The sequence below is a fragment of the Mastigoproctus giganteus genome, chromosome 4 (assembly GCF_048544385.1).
Source record: "Mastigoproctus giganteus isolate SK-2022 chromosome 4, ASM4854438v1, whole genome shotgun sequence".
Classification (NCBI taxonomy): domain Eukaryota; kingdom Metazoa; phylum Arthropoda; class Arachnida; order Uropygi; family Thelyphonidae; genus Mastigoproctus; species Mastigoproctus giganteus.
The window spans coordinates 107,364,675-107,383,638 of NC_143578.1; the positions used below are offsets into that span (position 1 = coordinate 107,364,675).

At 38.1% G+C, this 18,964-nt stretch overlaps 1 protein-coding gene and 1 non-coding gene across 4 annotated transcripts in view; one reads left to right on the forward strand and one right to left on the reverse strand.

Moving 5' to 3' along the window:
* The window catches only part of PIG-O (phosphatidylinositol glycan anchor biosynthesis class O), a 145,493-nt gene extending 134,039 nt beyond the window's left edge, over window positions 1–11,454 (reverse strand). The window contains exons 1-2 of one of the 3 annotated variants that reach the window (XM_090372867.1): window positions 11,424–11,454; window positions 433–605 (exon numbers count right to left, since the gene is read on the reverse strand). In XM_090372867.1, coding sequence (XP_090228993.1) covers window positions 433–578 — 146 coding nt within the window. In that variant the 5' untranslated portion in view covers window positions 579–605; window positions 11,424–11,454. Of the gene's footprint in view, window positions 1–432; window positions 606–10,623; window positions 11,294–11,423 lie in introns of those variants that run through there. The other 2 variants (XM_090372864.1, XM_090372866.1) reach the window with 2 other exon arrangements.
* A 6,948-nt stretch (window positions 11,455–18,402) lies between these two features.
* TRNAE-UUC (transfer RNA glutamic acid (anticodon UUC)) lies at window positions 18,403–18,475 on the forward strand. The gene has a single exon. It is a non-coding gene; the product is annotated as a tRNA-Glu (tRNA).
* Window positions 18,476–18,964: the final 489 nt, after the last annotated feature.

An 18,964-nucleotide genomic window follows, 5' to 3' on the forward strand; every position in this document is an offset into this window, starting at 1 on the left:
TTGTTTAAAAAAATCCCAAACATCAATGCAGAAATACAAGAAAATGATAGCCTGACTAATTGTGATGCATAATTCAAGTCATACTAACACAGAACTGACATGTCTAAAACAAGCAATAGGCCACCACCTAAACAAGCACAAGAATGAGCAGAGTAGAACAAGCACAAGAATGAACATAAGCAATAAGATAGAAACACTTGAGCAGTTTCTTATATCCGTCAGCAGATATAATTTTGGTCATGGAAACATAGCTACAAAATAATTTATCATCTGCACTACAACAGCACAGACAATAAATAAATTTTAATAATCCAGTTATACCTAATAAATTCCTTTCTATCAATGCAATGCTTTACCTTCAAAAACATAGGAGTTCATATATTTTAACATATAACAAAAAAAATAATAAAAATAATAATAATAATTCAAAACCTTATTATTTTGTCCATTTCTTTCAGTTTTCTTGCCATTTCTGGGTGAGATGGTCCATATTTATGGCCACAGTGGTCTATGCCAAGAAAATGGGCTATTATGATATCCCAATCACCTCTCTGTATTTCTGGAAGAAGATGTTCCATAATTCCATTATCCACTGTATCCAAGTCCTAAAATATATATCATAAATAAATCACTTCTAGAAGAAGATGCTTCGGTTAAACTAAAGAAAGCCTTTAAGCATTTTAATTAATGTATGTTTCAAAATTTATAACACAGTGAGTTTTTAAGCTTTTCTGAAAATAAATTAAAGATCTTTAAAATATATCCTATGAAATGTATACACTTTAAATACACTGTAATTAAAAATGTAAAAGAAAGTCATGGAATAATCTTAAAAAATAGCTTGTTAACAGAACATGATCCAAATTCAGATTTCACATTGCTAAGGCTATAAGGTCAATCCTTTGATGATTGCATATCTCCGTGGTTATTTTTTTATTAAGCCAAGATAAATGTTTGACTAGACCAGAAACTCACAAATTATATGTCTAAAAAATATATAAATTCATACACCGACCATTGAATAAAATTTAAAATTTAATATGACTACAATCTTTACACAAAAGTATTTACAATAAACTATTGCGGAATGCTAAAAACTGTAATAAAATATCATTTACAATAAAATTTGCTAAAATATAAAACATTAAAAGCGCTAAAAACCTGAAGCTTTCAGGAGCGTCAGCTCCCTTCTTCAACAGTGATATGACTTCCTGCAACATCTCCTTAAGTAGCAGGCTCACGGTACCTCCACACGTGGTATTTCTCCAGTTGGTTCAATCGGCACATGGTCAGAACTGGAAGCGGAAATGTCTCGGGAACGTGGCAAAGAAAATCGTTCATCCGACCTTAATATAATTGTTTCAAAGATAGGATTAATACGTATACCTCTATCTCTATTCATGATATTCCTACTGGATGAACAAATCCGTAAACCCTCGAGCCATTTACGCTCCCAGTATCCATGTGCACGATCCAAAATAATAGCGTCCTCCGGGGAGATTTGATGCTGCTTCTCCCAAAAATGATCGGCCACAGCAGACTTGTTGTATTCAGCGGTTCTTATGGCATTTAAATGTTCCCCCAGACGATCCCTGAGCCGTCGTTTTGTTTCCCCCCACATAACACTCCCCACAATCCGGGCATTCTATTCTATAAACCACTCCACTACTAAGATCTTTTGGCATGCGGTCTTTGAGCTGAGACACAGCTGTGCACAGCCTCCGCCCGGGAAGCTGTACACAGCGTGTCCCATAACCCCGTAAAATTCTTGCCAGATGTTCAGTAAGGCCCGGATAGTAGGGGATGTATGCGGTGGCTACCGGAACGAACGACTCCCTACGTTCGGACACTCCTCTACTATATCTATCCAGGATCCTCTGGGGGTATCCGCACTTTCTAAGTTCTGCCCTGACATGATTAATTTCTTTTTCTTTATCCTCAGAAGTGGTACAGTGTGATCTTACTCTGTCAAATAAAGCTTTTGCTACACTATTCTTGTATTGTCCAGCTTGTGCTGAATTGAAATGGGTGTATTGACCTCTACACATGGGTTTTTTAAAAACTGACGTCTTAAGTCTAAAACCCACCCTGGAGATCAATACATCCAAAAATGACAGGGTACCACCCGTTTCCACCTCTGAGGTGAATTGTATAAATTGGGAGAAGCTATTAAGCCAGCAAACGGCATCATCCTCCCTCCCCTTCTGGACCAGGGCAAAGGTATCATCAACATATCTTCTCCAATTCCTAATAGGAAACGAACACCCACTAAAAACCCTACTTTCCAACTCCTCCATGGCCAAATTGGCCACGGCAGCACTAATGGGTGAACCCATGGCAGTACCGCGAACCTGCTTATACATAGTTCCTTGAAACAACATGGTAGTACTAGCTAGACATAATTCTACCCCGGTGCAAATGTCTTCCACACCGAGAAGTGATCTATTACCAAGGGAGGCATCCCTGGTCAATGCCATTTTTACACAATATACTGCATGATTAATAGGAATACATGTAAATAAAGATACAACGTCAAAAGAGATCATGCTCTCATCATCATTTATAGTCAAATTCTCCACAAAATTCACAAACTCTCTACTGTCTTTAACAACATATTCGGACTGCTCCACTATGGGGCAGTCCGAATATGTTGTTAAAGACAGTAGAAAGCTTCAGGTTTTTAGTGCTTTTAATGTTTTATATTTTAGCAAATTTTATTGTAAATGATTTTTTATTACAGTTTTTAGCATTCCGCAATAGTTTATTGTAAATATTTTTGTGTAAAGATTGTAGTCATATTAAATTTTATTCAATGGTCGGTGTATGAATTTATATATTTTTTAGACATGAGTTTTCCCGACCTCAGAGGCCTCTTTCAGGATATCATAAATTATAGTTTGCAAATTTGTAGAGGGGAATCTGCAGTCAAGGTTTTTTGAGCACATGCCAAAAGTTTTGTGGACATCGCTTGGAATATATATATATGGTGTACAATTTTGCCCCCAAGCATTAGATGCAATCCAACTACAGATGAATATTTCCTATTAAAAATTTATTTTTAGATTAAAGTCAAAGGACCACAAGGCTGAAACATTTGAGCTGTTTCTAGGTGCAATAAAATTATCAGAGCTACTAATCATGCTAAAAAAATTATGACAGGCACATTATCAATTAAAAAAAAAACTTTCCTTCATAATTAATCAATTAGAACAACATACCAGTAATCATAACTGACAGAGACCCAGTGCAACCCTACAACTGCAAACAACATAAGCTAATAAACAACATAATTCAGCTGTTGTGCTATTATTATTATTAACTTAGTGATGTGGCCGAGTGGTCATAGCAAGAGTGCATAGCACGCGTTCCTTGAGTGGACCCGGGTTAAGCCCCGTGACTACTAAATACAATAAATATTTGTATTGACAATTTATTGTAAACTCTACTGACTTGGTTGTCGTGTCAGAGTATAAACAGAAAACTTACTTAAAACTTAGTCATACTGCACTTTGCGTATTACATCCAAATAAATGCGTGTTCAGAGGCTGATTTCATCCACCTAAATTCCCCTAACTACAGACACAACTGAAGAGGCCTTTAATTCTCTTCAACTGGGGCTGTTATTTGTTATTGTTATTTCGTTTTTAGGGGCATTAGCAACTAAGGCCATATTGCTCCAGGATATGCAGTGGTCATTCCCTGACCTTTCCTCATCCTCCGTATTTGGTGGTGACGGGCTCGAACCCCGGTCTAATCAAGAAGCATGTGCTACGCACTGCTGCTCCTTCCCACCTGGCTACAGAGGCGCCTCAACTGGGGCTGTAGATTTCCTCCAGTCTCCAATGGGATTCAAACACAGCCTTCTTCAAAACAACTCCTGATTGACAAACCTGGAATTCTCAAGAATTCCAGGTTTGTCAAGTCAGGAGGGGGGCTTCATAACGTGTTGTACTGGCTATTGAAAATTATACAATTACACGTGACCACAGGAACTTGCACATAGCTACCTGCTGTTAATCAAACCTGTACTATACTATTACCAGAGAGTTCACTGATAGCCGACCGGGCTAGCCGAGTGGGTAAAGTACCTGCCCGGCAACCCAAAGGTCTCGGGTTCGATTCCCGCCTCGGGCTTGGATCAAAGTACTGCAAAAACCTTGGGAGGTGCAATATGGCCACAGAAGCCGATGCGCCAACAACTACCAAATCAAAAAAAAGTTCACTGATAATTTGACTGTGTAGAAAGTAATCCAGAAATTGTTTCACTATGCACATAATCGATATTTACAAATGAAAAGCCTTTTGTGGCAATGGGAAATTGTGGGAGAGAAGTTAAAAAATATGTAATTAATGATATTGAAATTTCGCAAGATTATTTAATGAAAAAACTTTCGAGCCTACAGACCAGTAAGGCTCCTGGAGTTGATGGAATATACCCTATAATCTTAAAGGAGGTGGCAAGCGAGTGCATTGAATCATTGAGGCTAATTATGCGAGCATCACTAGACTCTGGGGAGATTCCCTTGGATTGGAAAAGTGCAAATGTATCTCCCATACATAAGTGTGGCTCTAAAAGTGAAGTGGCAAATTATCGACCTGTCAGTCTGACTTCAGTAGTAGGAAAATCATGGAGGCAATGATCAAGGGTGGAATTCAGGATCATTTGGATCGAATTGAAATTCTCAAGGATACTCAACATGGTTTTGTAAAGGAAAATCATGTTTAACAAATCCGGTTTGCTATTTCGAAAGGGTCACTCACGAGCTGGATTTAGGGAATAATTTCGACATTGTTTATTTAGATTTCAGCAAAGCTTTTGACTCAGTCCCACATGAGCGGTTGCTTTATAAGCTGGAACAGGTTGGAATCACTGGGAAAATCCTTAGATGGATAGAAGAATGCTTCAGGGCAGGAGGCAGAGGGTTGTGATAATGGCTATTCCTCAGATTGGTTGATGTAAGAAGTGGGGTTCCCCAAGGATCAGTATTAGGACCACTGTTGTTTTTATTTTCATAAACGACATTGATGAAGGGATAGAGGGCATGATGTCTAAATTTGCAGATGATGTTAAAATTGGTAGAGTAGTTAATGATCACTGTCAAGCTGAGCTTCTTCAGAGAGATCTAGATAGACTTCAGGAATGGTCAGAAAAATGGCAGCTATGCTTTAATCCAACAAAGTGTAAGGTATTACACATGGAAACAGTAATCCCAAAAAAACTTATTCACTTGGTGGAGTTCAACTTAACCCAGTACTGGAGGAAAGGGACTTGGGTGTTACGATACGGTCAGACGTGAAATTCTCTGAGCATTGTAAACGGGTTGCAAGGAAGGCCCATGGTGTCCTATCGATGATCTATCGAACTTTTGCAAGTAGAGATAGGGACGTGATAATCCCATTATATAAGGCTTATGTTAGACCACACTTGGAATACTGTGTTCAAGTATGGAGACCGCACCTAAAGAAAAACAGTCGAGCTTCTTGAAAGGGTGCAAAGACGGGTAATTCGCCTGGTGAGATCGGCAAAAGGGTGTCCTTATGAAGAAAGACTTTGAATATGTGGGTTGCAGAGTTTGGAAACTAGACACCTTAGAGGAGATTTGATTGAGGTGTTTAAAGCTCTGAAAGGCATCAGTAAAATGAATGAGGACGAAATTTTCAAGATTATAAATGATGCTAGAACTAGGGGACATAAATTCAAGTTACGGGGGAAATGTTTAGATTGGACTGCAGGAGGTTTTATTTTAGCCAGCGAGTTATAAATTACTGGAATAAGTTGCCTTCATGGGTGGTAGAGGCCGACAGTTTAGGGAAATCAAAGGTCATCTGGATAGTACTTTCGGGTAAGGGAAGCGCATAGGATGATAGGTTTTTTTTTTTTTTTTTTTATTAATTATTATTATTTAGTTATTCATTTTATTTTTTTTTTTTTTTGTTTTTATCATTGTTTTGTTCGGATTTTTTTTTTGGCTGGTGCAGCATAAGCCATAGGCTTTCTTGCACCATGCGGCCATTACTAATACTTCTTTGATTACAAGTTTCTCAATTGTAGTATATCACTCACATCAGGAAACCTTTCGACAACTGCAAAACAGCAGCCATAAGAAAGTTTCCCTGAGCACCACATCCTAAACCTAATCACTCTCACTTTAAAAAAATTTATATAACATACAGTTCGAATGGAAGATGCAATTACAAATGACCGATGGGAGATATAAGAATATATGTATGTATGTAGTTTAAATAATATGGTCATAAAATAAATGAATAATACGGCTAAGGTCAACACAAGAATGACGAGAAATGTCGGATAACTTATGTGGAAAATTAGTTTCCTGACACCGGACTCTAGCGCTGCTCGCTCGGTTAACAGACGGTAGGTGTTATCAGTCTGGAGTCAAAATAGAGTACCTGGAGTCATAATAAATAAAATACAGTGCTAGAGTACCATATTGGGAAACTAATTTTCCACGTAAGTTATCCGATGTTTCTCATTGTTCTCATGTTGGTGTTCTTTATCTTCGCCAATAATAACTAAGAAAGTAAATAATAGAAAAAGAAATGCAATTAGTGTAGAAAACTCAATGGCAGAAGCACGTTCTGGCATGTGCTTCTGCAAAATTTTAAATATGCCAGAAGTAAAGCTAATAGAGCAAAAATTACAAACTAAACCAATAACAATGAACAATAAAAACAAAGAATGGGTGGGGGTGAGAAAATAAAAGGGTATTGCAGAAGGAATCAGCTCCTTAATAATTTAGAAAAAGCACATACATTAATAAACATAACAAAACAACAAATTTACGATAAGCCAATAAATTCAAATTAAGTGGCCTCTGCTTGAGGTCAAGCAAGAAGTGCAAAAGATGTGATATACTGTCACATATCGAGTCAAAAACAAACTACAACGAAATGGCACATAACAATAAAAAAAATAAACAAAAATAGACTGGCCATTGTGCCTCATCTCATCAGAGGACCACAAGGTCAACAATAGTTAGGGAATCACTGCATTTTGAACATCAGATATATCTCCACATTGGATTGGATTTTTTCTCAAAGTTCCAGTGATGAACCCATGTCTACAAACCAATAATTAATCGACCCGCCAATGCAAAATATTCGAATAAGGGTGGTCTTTATGTGGTGAAAAGACAGAATATAAAATAGCACTCACATGGCAACGACCAACCACTGACACAAAGTCAATGTTAAATACAGAGAAAATTACACTATAGAGGTAGTGTGAGTACTGCATTAGCATGCAACTCTTACTATTAACCAAATAATTATTTGGTTAATAGTGGGTCTACTTGCTAATATAATCAACACCAGGATCTACAGGAAATATATTGCCAAGGACCCCGGAGTAACAGATGACACATAAGCAATCGCACCTGGCCCCAGAAACAATCCAGCACATCACTGCAGGATGATCACTCAGAGTACACCCACAGACATGACCAGATCACCAGGGCAATACATCAAACACTAGCACAAAAATACCAGCTGATCAATGAAAATTAACCGTATTACAAGTATGAGCCTCAGGCCATACCAGAGACCTCTACTCACAGACTACACTGGGACCGACAAGGTGATCGGTCTAGTGTAATCTGTGAGTAGAGATGAATAACAGACAAGATGATCCCGCACAACAGACATAACCCTCATCAACAAGAAGGAAATGACTATCTACCTGATCGACACAGCTGTGCCCAACACCAGCAACCTCCAGAAAACAAACGAGGAAAAGATCAAAAAGTACTCACACCTAATAGAAGTGAAAGATATGTGGAACAAGTAATGACATCCCGATCATTGTCAACCGCTGGAATGGTGTCAAAGAACCTCCATAAAACCTAGCAACAACAGGCCTCCCAGTAAAGGAACTCCAGAAAGCCATAATACTAAACACCTGTAGGATAGTAAGAGAGTTCCTCAATCAACAGTAACAATAATAGTAACTGGACAACCAACTACCCCCATGCACTTGGTATAAGTACCCCTCATGGAGTAAAAAAATCCCATAAAGGAGAAAGTTTATAATAATCTTATTGTAGATGTGGTATTACAAATGATAACACCCTGTGTTATCTTCCTATCAGGGTAAAACAAGCAGTGTTGATTGTCAAGCAGCACCAAATCCGCAGCAATACTGGACAGTAGAGGATTGGAAAAACATTACCTAAAAATTGTCAACTTTTAAGCCATATAATATAATTGTTGCTGTATGATGGCTAGAAGGAACAAGTGCAACAAAGCAACTGTTCAATTTATCCTGCATGTTTTTAATGCCTGTATAATAAAATTGTGAAACTTGTTCCTTTAAAATGATCATTAACAACTTCCTTAATTGCATCACAATCGAAAAATCTGTTCCCATAAAGGTTCAATTTCAAAGGGATAAATATGGATGTCTCCCTCAGATAAATATGGATGTAGGATGAGTGATTAGCTGCTCATAACATTGTTTGTGAGGATGTGTACAGTTTCTCGTGAAAGAAAGAAAAAAAAACAATAACTTTTGTCAAAATTCCTCATTTAGATTTGTCAAAATTCCAAAATACATATTCCTTCATAATCCCAAAAAAATTGTGAATGTAATCTCACTTTTTAAGTTTAGTAGGGAATTTTCTGAGACTGTGTGGGGAATGGGAGAAGAAAGGAAGGTTATGCTGTGTGCTTCCATTGTTTTGATTGGATTTTTTCTCAAAGTTCCAGTGATGAACCCATGTCTCATCACTATAACAATTCTAGAAATCATCAGGTTTTGTGCAAAAATCCTTCAGTCTTAAGTCATGTAGATGAATACAAACTAACATTTCACTGATACCAATGGATAAATGCACCTGTCCGGCAATCTCTTTTATGTGTATTATTCATGATTAATTTTTCTACAGCAGCAATTTTTTTGGTACTGATAGCATCAGATGGGCCTTTTGTACTCTGGATTATCTAAAATGGATTTCCATCCATGTTAAAATTCAATATAACACCTGTTTATTATAGCATAATGGAAGGTACTTTCCTTATAAACATTTCTCTTTCATTCATGAATTTGCTTACTGTTTCTTTTCAGACACAAAAATCTAATAACAGACCAACACCCTTTCTTTGAGATTTATGTTACTATGTTACCTAAAGAAAAACCAAAAATAATTTCTCATTAAATATTGTGCAAATTTAGAAATAAATCACATAAAAAATTTGGCAATCTATTATACATTAAAAAAATTATTCTTGAATAATGTTTGTTCGTGATTCTGGCTTCAAGTTTCTCATTTACAAAGGCAAATCATATATCATTCAAAAAGTCTCCATCAGGAATCAACTTTATAATATTAACACAATTTAATGAGTTAATTTTTAAGTACAAAATTCAGTATGAATTTAATTTTTAAGTATGATATTTTGTTTGCACAAGTGACTAACTCACATTATAAATCAAGATATTAGAAGTACCAATAACAGCTAAACAAATAGTGTAATGGATAAAACAAGTTGACATGTGTGTTTGTAACATTGAGTATATGTGATCAAACAAAAATTTAAACACCCCCCCCCCCCCGTACAACTACTTCTTGATTTTTTACACAGAAAAACTGAATAAAATAATATAAATTGAGAGAGATAAAAAATATAACACTTCACTAGAAAGGGAATTTATTGATTAAACGAACTAACCACTGATTTTAATGGGAACCTTACTTTTGACTAACATATTATTTTTATTTGATTTGGTAATAAAATATTTTTGAAAAATTAAACATTATTTTTATTTGATTTGGTAATAAAATATTTTTGAAAAATGAACTTCACTGAAAGATATTTGAGAATACATGATGGTAAATGTTAGAAGTAAGTAAGTACTATAGTTATAAGTTGAGTATTCTTTAAAAATGTAAAATATAAATAAAAATAAAAGAATCCATATGCAAGACAGTACTTTAAATCTCAGCCAATGGTATGCCAGGTTAGATCAACTTGAATCATTCACACATTATTTAAATGCTGGTAACTACCTACTTATACCCAAGCAGCAAAACTTTTCTGAACACCCCTCCATATTATATTCCATACTTACATTGAAGAGAACATAAGTATATGGCTATCAATAGGGTTTCTAGACCTATACCATGAAATATTTCATGTATGGACATCAGAAAGGAGGAGGAATAAGAACAGGATCATGCAACGGTATTCTGAGACACAAGTTGCACAGTTAGTTTAGAAGACCTGCTTCTGTGCTTTGCATCCAGTGAACATCCCTCTTGCATTACTCTGCACAAAGGGTACAGCATCCAATCAATTTTAGTTAACATTACTTTTCACAATACTTCATACCCCTACTTCACAGAATGAGAAATAAATCACATGTGAGGTGTTGGCTTTCATTACAATGGCCCCTGCCATTCTGTTAAATTTATAGCAACATTGATAATTACATATAGCTCTGCAAGCTGCAAAAATTAAGACTGAATATCCAGTGTACAAAATCCACAGTGACAGGCAGAGACAAAGATTCAAAAATAGGATACTTGTGATACATTTGAAATTATTTTCTCTTCAAGTAATAGCAGTAATAATGACTCTAATAATAATACCATGACATGAACTTACAAAAATACCTTAACATTGAAGGATGGATAAAGATATTCTCGAACAAAATATGTGGGGAACAAGCCTTTCCAAGTATCATCACCCATAAATATAATCCTCTTTTCTTGTTTCCACAGCTGTCGTATCAAATTATCTTCACAAATTTCACTACTAGCAAAATTATTGCTGATATCAATAAAAGTGGGAAGACTACCAGTTACAAGACCTTTCAACCGCTGTAGAGTGGTAGTGGGAGGATCAGCTACAAACCTAAATAGCATACCATGCCTGGAATTTACAAGTTGCTTCAGAAGCGGCATTTTGTTCTTATAGTAAAGGATGCCAGCTGACTGATTTTGGTCATACGATGCAAAATCATACCGCCATGCATCTACTATAACAATTATAGCCTTATCGAACCTAGAAGGGAACCAGCACGTATGATTCCCATTTTCAGCTGGAATGAAATGTAGATTAAATGCCTTATTCGCATTTATATATCCGAGCTTCAGAAAATCCTGCACATCACTACACGAACTATTGTTATTTAATTCAACCCGGTTCAAAAGGAAACCAGCAGAAAACATCCATACGCCAAATGCATACATTATACATATCCAAAAAAATATTAAAAACTGTGAATCCCATTTTTGCATTGTAATTTTAGTGGTTAACTGTTATATAGTTAAACATGGTACACCAAAAATTAAAATATTCCGTGTTACACATAACACACCGAAACAAGTCCCACACATAAATTCAATAAAATCAGTCAAACAAATGAGAGTAAAACCAATCACAGCGCCATCTGTGATACCCACCGAGAATAAATAAAACTACAGTATGTCCAGAATTGAAGTGTGTCCTCTGGCTGCTTAGTAAGAATCACAGAGTAGTAACATATCTTACTTCTCTGTGGTAAGCATGATACCTTACAATCTCCCATTCGTTTGAAAGGCTTTCCCTGTTACCTTTGAAAGGTAACAGGGAAAGTCCCAGATGGTGGTGGTGGTGGTGGTAGTAGTAGTAATGGCAAATAAAGCAAGAAAACAAGTTATCTCTACACGTAAAGTTTCTGTATATCATTGACAAAACCCCTGAGCTGTCCTGGCAACCTATCTACACTGCTCAGAGAACTTCATATGACATTGCACAATTATCCTCCCGGTCATTGTCCAATTTCCAATACCTTGAGTGTAGTACGAAACAGTTAATACGTTACTCTGGAATTACTGCTACCCATATGCAGTTGTCTATGTTAAACTTCAACTGTCGTTTCTCAGCCAATCGACCCAATGTGACTGTCTGCAATAACCATGTCAACCTTTGTGTCATCTGAAAACTTTGATATTAAGATTGTTATACTTCCAATAATATCATTGATAAATATTGAAGACAACAATGGGCCAAGTTCTGAACCCTGGGGCTCTACTAATAGCATTAGCCCACAAAGAGCAGTAGCTTGATAACCACCCTCAGTCTTCTTCCACTTAACCATCCGTTTGAAATTAGTACATACACTATGATCGTTGGCACCCAGCTGAAGTTTTATCTGCGGATTCTTAATGCATGAAGAATCACAGCTGATAACCAGATCAAGGGTATTGCTTCCTCTTCTTACCTATCTAACATGAGCTGAAGAAAACAGTTATCCAATAAATCCGAAAAAGTCTTACTAGTGTGTGAGAAACCAACCCACAAATTACGGTCAAAGTCTGAAAAGCTAAACTCCACTATTATGAGACATTCTGAGTTGCTGGTCCACTCTATTTCTCTGTATGGTTGTTTGGTATTCTCATCACAGTCATTAGGCCTATAACACACTCCTACTCTTAATTCTGTTTTCACAGTGCCTATATTACACCAAACTGACTCAACATTGCACCAGTCACCCAAGTCAACTGGATGCACTGACTTATATTTAATATACTTCTTAATTAATGACATAACCCCACCACTCGTCCTGATCTGTGAGTCTTTCATTTATACATTTTACTCCACATATTCAAATACAGAATCATTTATGTCTGGGTGAAAAAATGTTTCCGCTATTCCCACATTCTCTGCATTTGGTGACTTAATGAGTACTTAAAATTCGTCCAATTTATTTACAACCCCGTAGGATTAGTGTACATGCTCTCGCCTGAAGTTTCAGACACTTTGCATTCCAGGCTGATCCATGTAACAATAGTAGCAGTGCAAGAACCATTCACCGTTGCCTGAAGCTCTAGTTATGCTATTAGTCTGTGTCACCCCCCAAGCTTGTTTTCCGATCCACCTGTCACTTTCTCGAGGGCATCAGCAAATATTCTTCCACTCCTTTATTATTGTTATTATTGTTGCTATTACATTATTTCTCCATGATTGGGGGATTCAACTCCATGAAAGGTGCTGCTACCAAATACACAGGGTGATTGTAATGTCTGGTGTTACTATTAGCATTAGCATTAGCATTAGCATTAGTAGAGGCATATGATGCAAGAAAGCAAGCTTATTCAGCATCAGCCAATAAAAAAAAAAAAAAAAAAAAAAAAAACAACCACTACTCCCATTTCACCCCTCAATTCGTTCGAAATACCTGTCCAGCTGAGCCTTAAATTTGTTTAGGCTATCAACTTCAACAACAAGCGATGGAAGTCTATTCCACAAACCAACTGCCCGCTGGCTAAAGGCGAATTTCCGCACATCTATCCGACATCCGTCCTTCCTCAATTTGAATTTATGCCCTCTCAGGTGATTATTCTGAGCAAGAGGAAGAATCCCATCGGCATTGAGCATGCTCAAGCCATTCAAAGCCTTGTACACCTCTATCAGATCACCTCGGCGATGCCTAGTCTCCAGGCTCTGTAATTTGCAAAACTTAAGCCTTTCTTCGTAAGAGCAACCCTTTGTTCCATTCACTAATCTTGTTGCCCTTCTCTGTACTCGTTCCAGCAGCTCTACATCCTTCTTGAAATGAGGCCTCCAGACCTGTATACAGTACTCAAGGTGTGGCCTGACCAATGCCTTATACAAGGGAATAATCACATCCCTGCCCTGTATTGGTCGAGGAACTCTCTGACTATCCTACAGGTGTTCAGGATTGCGACTTCATTGAGTTCCTTGTAGGTGTTCTGTGGGAGACCTATTGTTGCTAGGCTGGTATGTAGAATCTTTGGTGGTTGACACGATAATCGGGACGGTCGTTACTGCTTGCATATGCCGCATCTCCTTGACCTCATGTCTCAGGTTCGTGTACTGCCTAATTTTTTCCTCATGGGTTTTCTGGACAATGCTAGTGTTGGGCACCGCTATGCCAATCAGGAGGTAGGTAGCCTTTTCCATCTTGTCCACTAGGGTTATGTCCGGTCTGTTATGCGGGTTGGTCTTATCCGTTATTATGGCGCTGTCCCAGTACCGCTTATGGTTTGGAGTCTCTTGTACTGCCTGGGATTCGTACATGTAGCATAGTACACTTTCTTCGATCAACTGGTATTTCCTTGCTAGCTTCTAATGTGTTATCCTGCCTAACTGATCGTGTCAATGAGTGTATTCAGTCTGGGTTATCACCTTGCATCCCGCGTGATATGTTGGATCGTTTCTGAGGCCAGGTGGCATCGAACACTCCGGGCTCCTTGGCGATGTATTTTCTTTAGTTCCTGGTGTTGATGATGTATTTTCTTTAGTTCCTGGTGTTGATTACCTGGTCTTGGATGAAGAACATGAATCCTTCAGTTTCGGGGAAGAACGTCCCGCTCGTGAGCAATGCATTGGAAAAAATTTTATCTATGTGACCTTGATGGAGATTATTGTAGTGTTTGCCATGGAATGTCTTCTCTGCCCATCTTTCCAGCTTCATTTGTGCCTCCTGGTTGGAGGGACTCCTCGCTTATGTTGAGTGGGACATACAGTTTGTCTATCTTCCTTATGGCCTGCTGGAGTGCTGCTGTCTGTTTCTGGAAGTCATCCTTCAGGTTTACTATCGCTGTCTTCTGTTGCTCAATGAGGTCTATCAGGCCCCATCTCCTTCTTTCCTGGCAATTATCAGTCTCTTCCCGGCAGATTTCGGGAAGAGACTTCCCATCATTCTCCTAGTCTTTCTCATGATATCATCCAGCTCAGTGATAGTCCAATCTATGACCACGAAGGAGTATGTTAGCACTGGGACTGCATAGGTCTTTATGGCTTTAACTGTGTTCCCTCCGTTCAGCTTTGCTTTCAGCAGGCTTCTGAGTCTCTGATGGTATTTTTCTGTCTGTTAGGCCTTAATTTCCTTCTGCTGAAACTGCTGAGCCTACATCAACTCCAAGTATTTGTAAGCCTCTCACTCTGCCCTGGCTTCGATCTCTTTACCAGTCTGCTGATGGTAGCTTTGGTTGACTAATTTTCCCTGATGCAATCCGTGGGTCTTGAATTTGTCTAGACCATATTCCATCCTAATATCATTGCTGAATTCTTGGCTGATCTGGAGTAGTTGCTGGAGGTGCTTCTCGGTTCCCGCATAGAGCTTGATGTCATCCATGTATATCAGGTGGGTGGGGTATACAGGTTCTTCCTTCCTTCTTTGAGGTTATATGTATACTTGTTACTGATATAACCTCAAGGCCTTCTTTGAGGTTATATGTGTACTTGTTACTAATATAACCTCAAGGTTATATCAGTAACAGGAGGTGATTGTCCCTCTGTATAAGGCAATGGTCAGGGCACGCCTTGAGTACTGAGTATAGGTCTGGACGCCTCATTTTAGGAAGGATGTCGATTTGCTTGAGCGTGCACAGAGAAGGGCAACAAGATTGGTGAGGGGAATGAAGGGATCCTCTTACCAAGAGAGGCTTAAGTTCTGCAAATTGCAGTGGCTGGAGACTAGGCACCTGCGCGGTGATCTGATTGAGGTGTATAAGGCCTTAAATGGGTTGAGCATGCTGAATTCTGATGGTATCCTTCCACTTCTTCAGATTACGAACCTAAGGGGGCATAAATTCAAATTAAGTAAAGACAGATATAGAATAGACGTGCGGAAATTTGACTTTAGCCAGCGGGTGGTTAATTGCTGGAACCAACTTCCATCTGTCGTTGTGGAAGTTGATAGGTTGAATAAATTTAAGGAGGAACTGGACAGGCATTTGGAGGGAATGGTGTGATTTTTTTTTTTTTTTTTTTTTTGGCTGATGCTGCATAAGCTCATACACTTGCTTTCTTGCATCACATGCCACTACTACTACTACTGTTGAGAATGATGCACAGCGGGTTAAGTGATAGATAGAACCACAATGGGCTCTTTTTTTATGTTCTTTAGTCAGAGTGGTACCTAGGCAAATGCCTATCTTCACCGTGAACACTTGTGACAGCACAAAACCTCTGTGAAACAGCCTAAAAAAAGTGTCAGGCCTCTTCGAACTAGCGAGCAGCCAACACCTGGGCACCAGCCATGTAATGCTTGTCCCAAGCTCGAGGAGGCAGGTTTGGATCCATTATTCACTGTCAGTGCTCAGCGCGCTAAATTCCCGCACCCGCCGGAAGTAGCGCAATACTGGCGGGTGCCAGCAGTCACGCTCCCAGGTTGCCCATACCTGGGAGACAGCAAAAAAATAATAATAAAATAAACTAAAATAAAAATAATTAAAAAAAAAACTAATCATTAAAAATAATAATAACAAAAAATAAAATAAAATAAAGAAATAATAATAAAATTAAAAAATAATGTTTAAAAAAAAATAAATAACTAGTGGCAAAATCACAGTACAAAAGCTTATTACTTCTGAGAAAACAGTATAGTTAAGTTAAGACCGTTAAGTTAATTATAGTTAATTTTCGTTAAAAACCAAAATATTCTCAGCATATTTGAGACAAAAAAAATTAATAAGCATGTAAGAACCAACAACAAAATATAACAAAAGGTGCTTTTGCACTAAACTCATCTTGAGAGTTTGTCAGTTTAACTGGTGACAATTTGTCTTGCCTTTCGAATAGAACCTGTCACTGCGAGCAGCCGCCACAATGAGACCACTTCCCTTTGCAGCCTAAATAGTTCGACCCTCATTTTCTGGAAGTCTTCACAATCTTCATTATCGTCAAATAATTGTTCAATGAAGCTGTACTCGTTCTGTGTGATCGCTGGTTTTCGCAGTTGCTAACCACTGGAACTTGACCATGGAACATTTCTAATAATCAATGTCACACTTTGTCTAGAACACACTTAAGATCCGATTTGTCATACACCAACCACATTTTCAAAGTCCAAAGACCCTCTGGATCGCAGAATGCCATATAAAATTCAAGATTGAAAATTTCATCCTCAGTGGCAGTTAAATGTTATATCCATTTTCCTGATCCATGATACTATACTCCAGACACACTTGCCATGCAAGGCCTTGACTTGAAATATTCATCCACAATAGAAAGAAGAACTGTATTGTACATAATCTATTAAAATTTTCAGCCAGATTACAATCACAATTTGGTCAAGTTATTCAGGAAAAACAATTTTTCCCATGACAATTACACTAAAAATGTCAAAATTTGAAAATCCATAACTCTGAAACTAATTGCCAGAGGGAGGCAGAAAAACCCATAAAATTAAATGTTTCCCTTATATACATCTGGTCAAAAGTTGGAGAACACGAAGCCATGGAAGTGGAGTTATGGACTGTTAACTGTAGACCCAAAAATGGCCCAATTCTTAAAATTTCATACTAATTACATAAGCATATATGTATATTTTTTTATCACGAAAAGCTATAAGAGGTATGATTTCCACTGTACTCGCTGTAGCAATGAAGCACCTATTTAGGTTCTCTTCAACAGTCCAGACAAACAAGAAAACTACTTCTGAAAATGTTAATTTTCAGATTTTCAGGTCCTCAGATTCAACCAGCAGGAGACTAGATGATTCAGAAAATGAACATTTATTCATATATATATATATATATTCATCCAAGAACTGAAGACCACAAATTCTAAGGTAAAGGAAAATCAATTACCAAATTCACGCCCTAAATTGACCCAATTACAAATTTCTTCTATCTATACTGACTTGCGCTGAGATTATGATTAAGGCAGCAATAACCACCATTTTTCTACCACCACTGAGGTAATTAAATGTGAATACAGTATTGTATATCAATTTTCTAACATATAAAATAGATTATATACATAAAACTTACTCGTTTCTTAATAAAGCTGCTCAAAGTTCCCTCCTTCTGGTAAACACCAAGAAGGAGAAGTTCTGGAAAGCCCTAAAGCTTTCGGGATCATCAACCAAAAGGGGTATATTGTTTTAATCTAGATTGGGTATGTTGTATAGCAAGGTAGCTCTTTTTTTTTTGTCCTCGCCTTTTCCCATTATTATATGGGGTCAGCGTTGTTATTGTTTTTGGCATGCAACTTTTATGGCCGGATGCCCTTCCTGACGCCAACCCTCACCCTTTATCAGGGTTGGGAATATGCGGTGGTCATTCCCTGACCTGCCGCATCCTCCGTATTTGGTGGGTACAGGCTCGAACCCCGGTCTAATCAAGAAGCGTGTGCTACGCACTACTGCTCCTGCCCACCAGGGTACGGAGGGACCATAGCAAGGTAGCTCTAATATGTCGTATTGTGTGCAATGTAACAGCACATGCAACCATGTTCCGCAAGTGCACAAAGGATCTGGCTCCAGCCCTCTTTCAAAAAAGATGCTCTTTCACAATCAAGAGCTTCTGCTCTTTATTAGCATTTAACCCCAGCCGCTCACAACTGGTGAGTGTGGGCTTGGCACACCCAGGGTCCTGAGCTGGATATCATCATTCTTCTTTTTCTTGGTGATTCCTCTCTCTCTCTCGCTTCCATGTTGTCTAGTGGTTAGGATACCTGGCTTTCACCCAGGAGGCCCGGGTTCGATTCCCGGCATGAGAAACTATAATTATAAGAGATTCGCCCTGGTTCATTCCCTATGTTGCAATGATGTTTAGAGTGTTCCCATAAAATACGGATTCTACTTTGGATTATCAATTCCCTGGACTGTGACGACCATTTCAGTGGATGCAGCATCGCTTTCTCTACCTGCAGGTAAAATTTTATCTTTTATTTGATGTGGGAAGGCCATTTTACAAGCAAGTGAAATATATCGTGGTATCTTCCCTATGGAAACCCACGTGGTTGCCGTAGCGATAGTGTCACTGAGGCAGTGAAACCTGTAAACTGTGAAACTGACTGGGAACGAAGTTCTCCCAGGAAACTTTTAAACTGGTCACCTCACATACAACGTCTTTATTTTAGATCCTAGCAGTTTATTTTACCTTTTACCATGTTTATCGCCAGTCTCCTTTGTTCGCCACCATATTGTTTCACTTAGCGAACCTACGTTTTTCGAGTTGGCATTAAGAAGCTTCCTGCTAATTGGCTA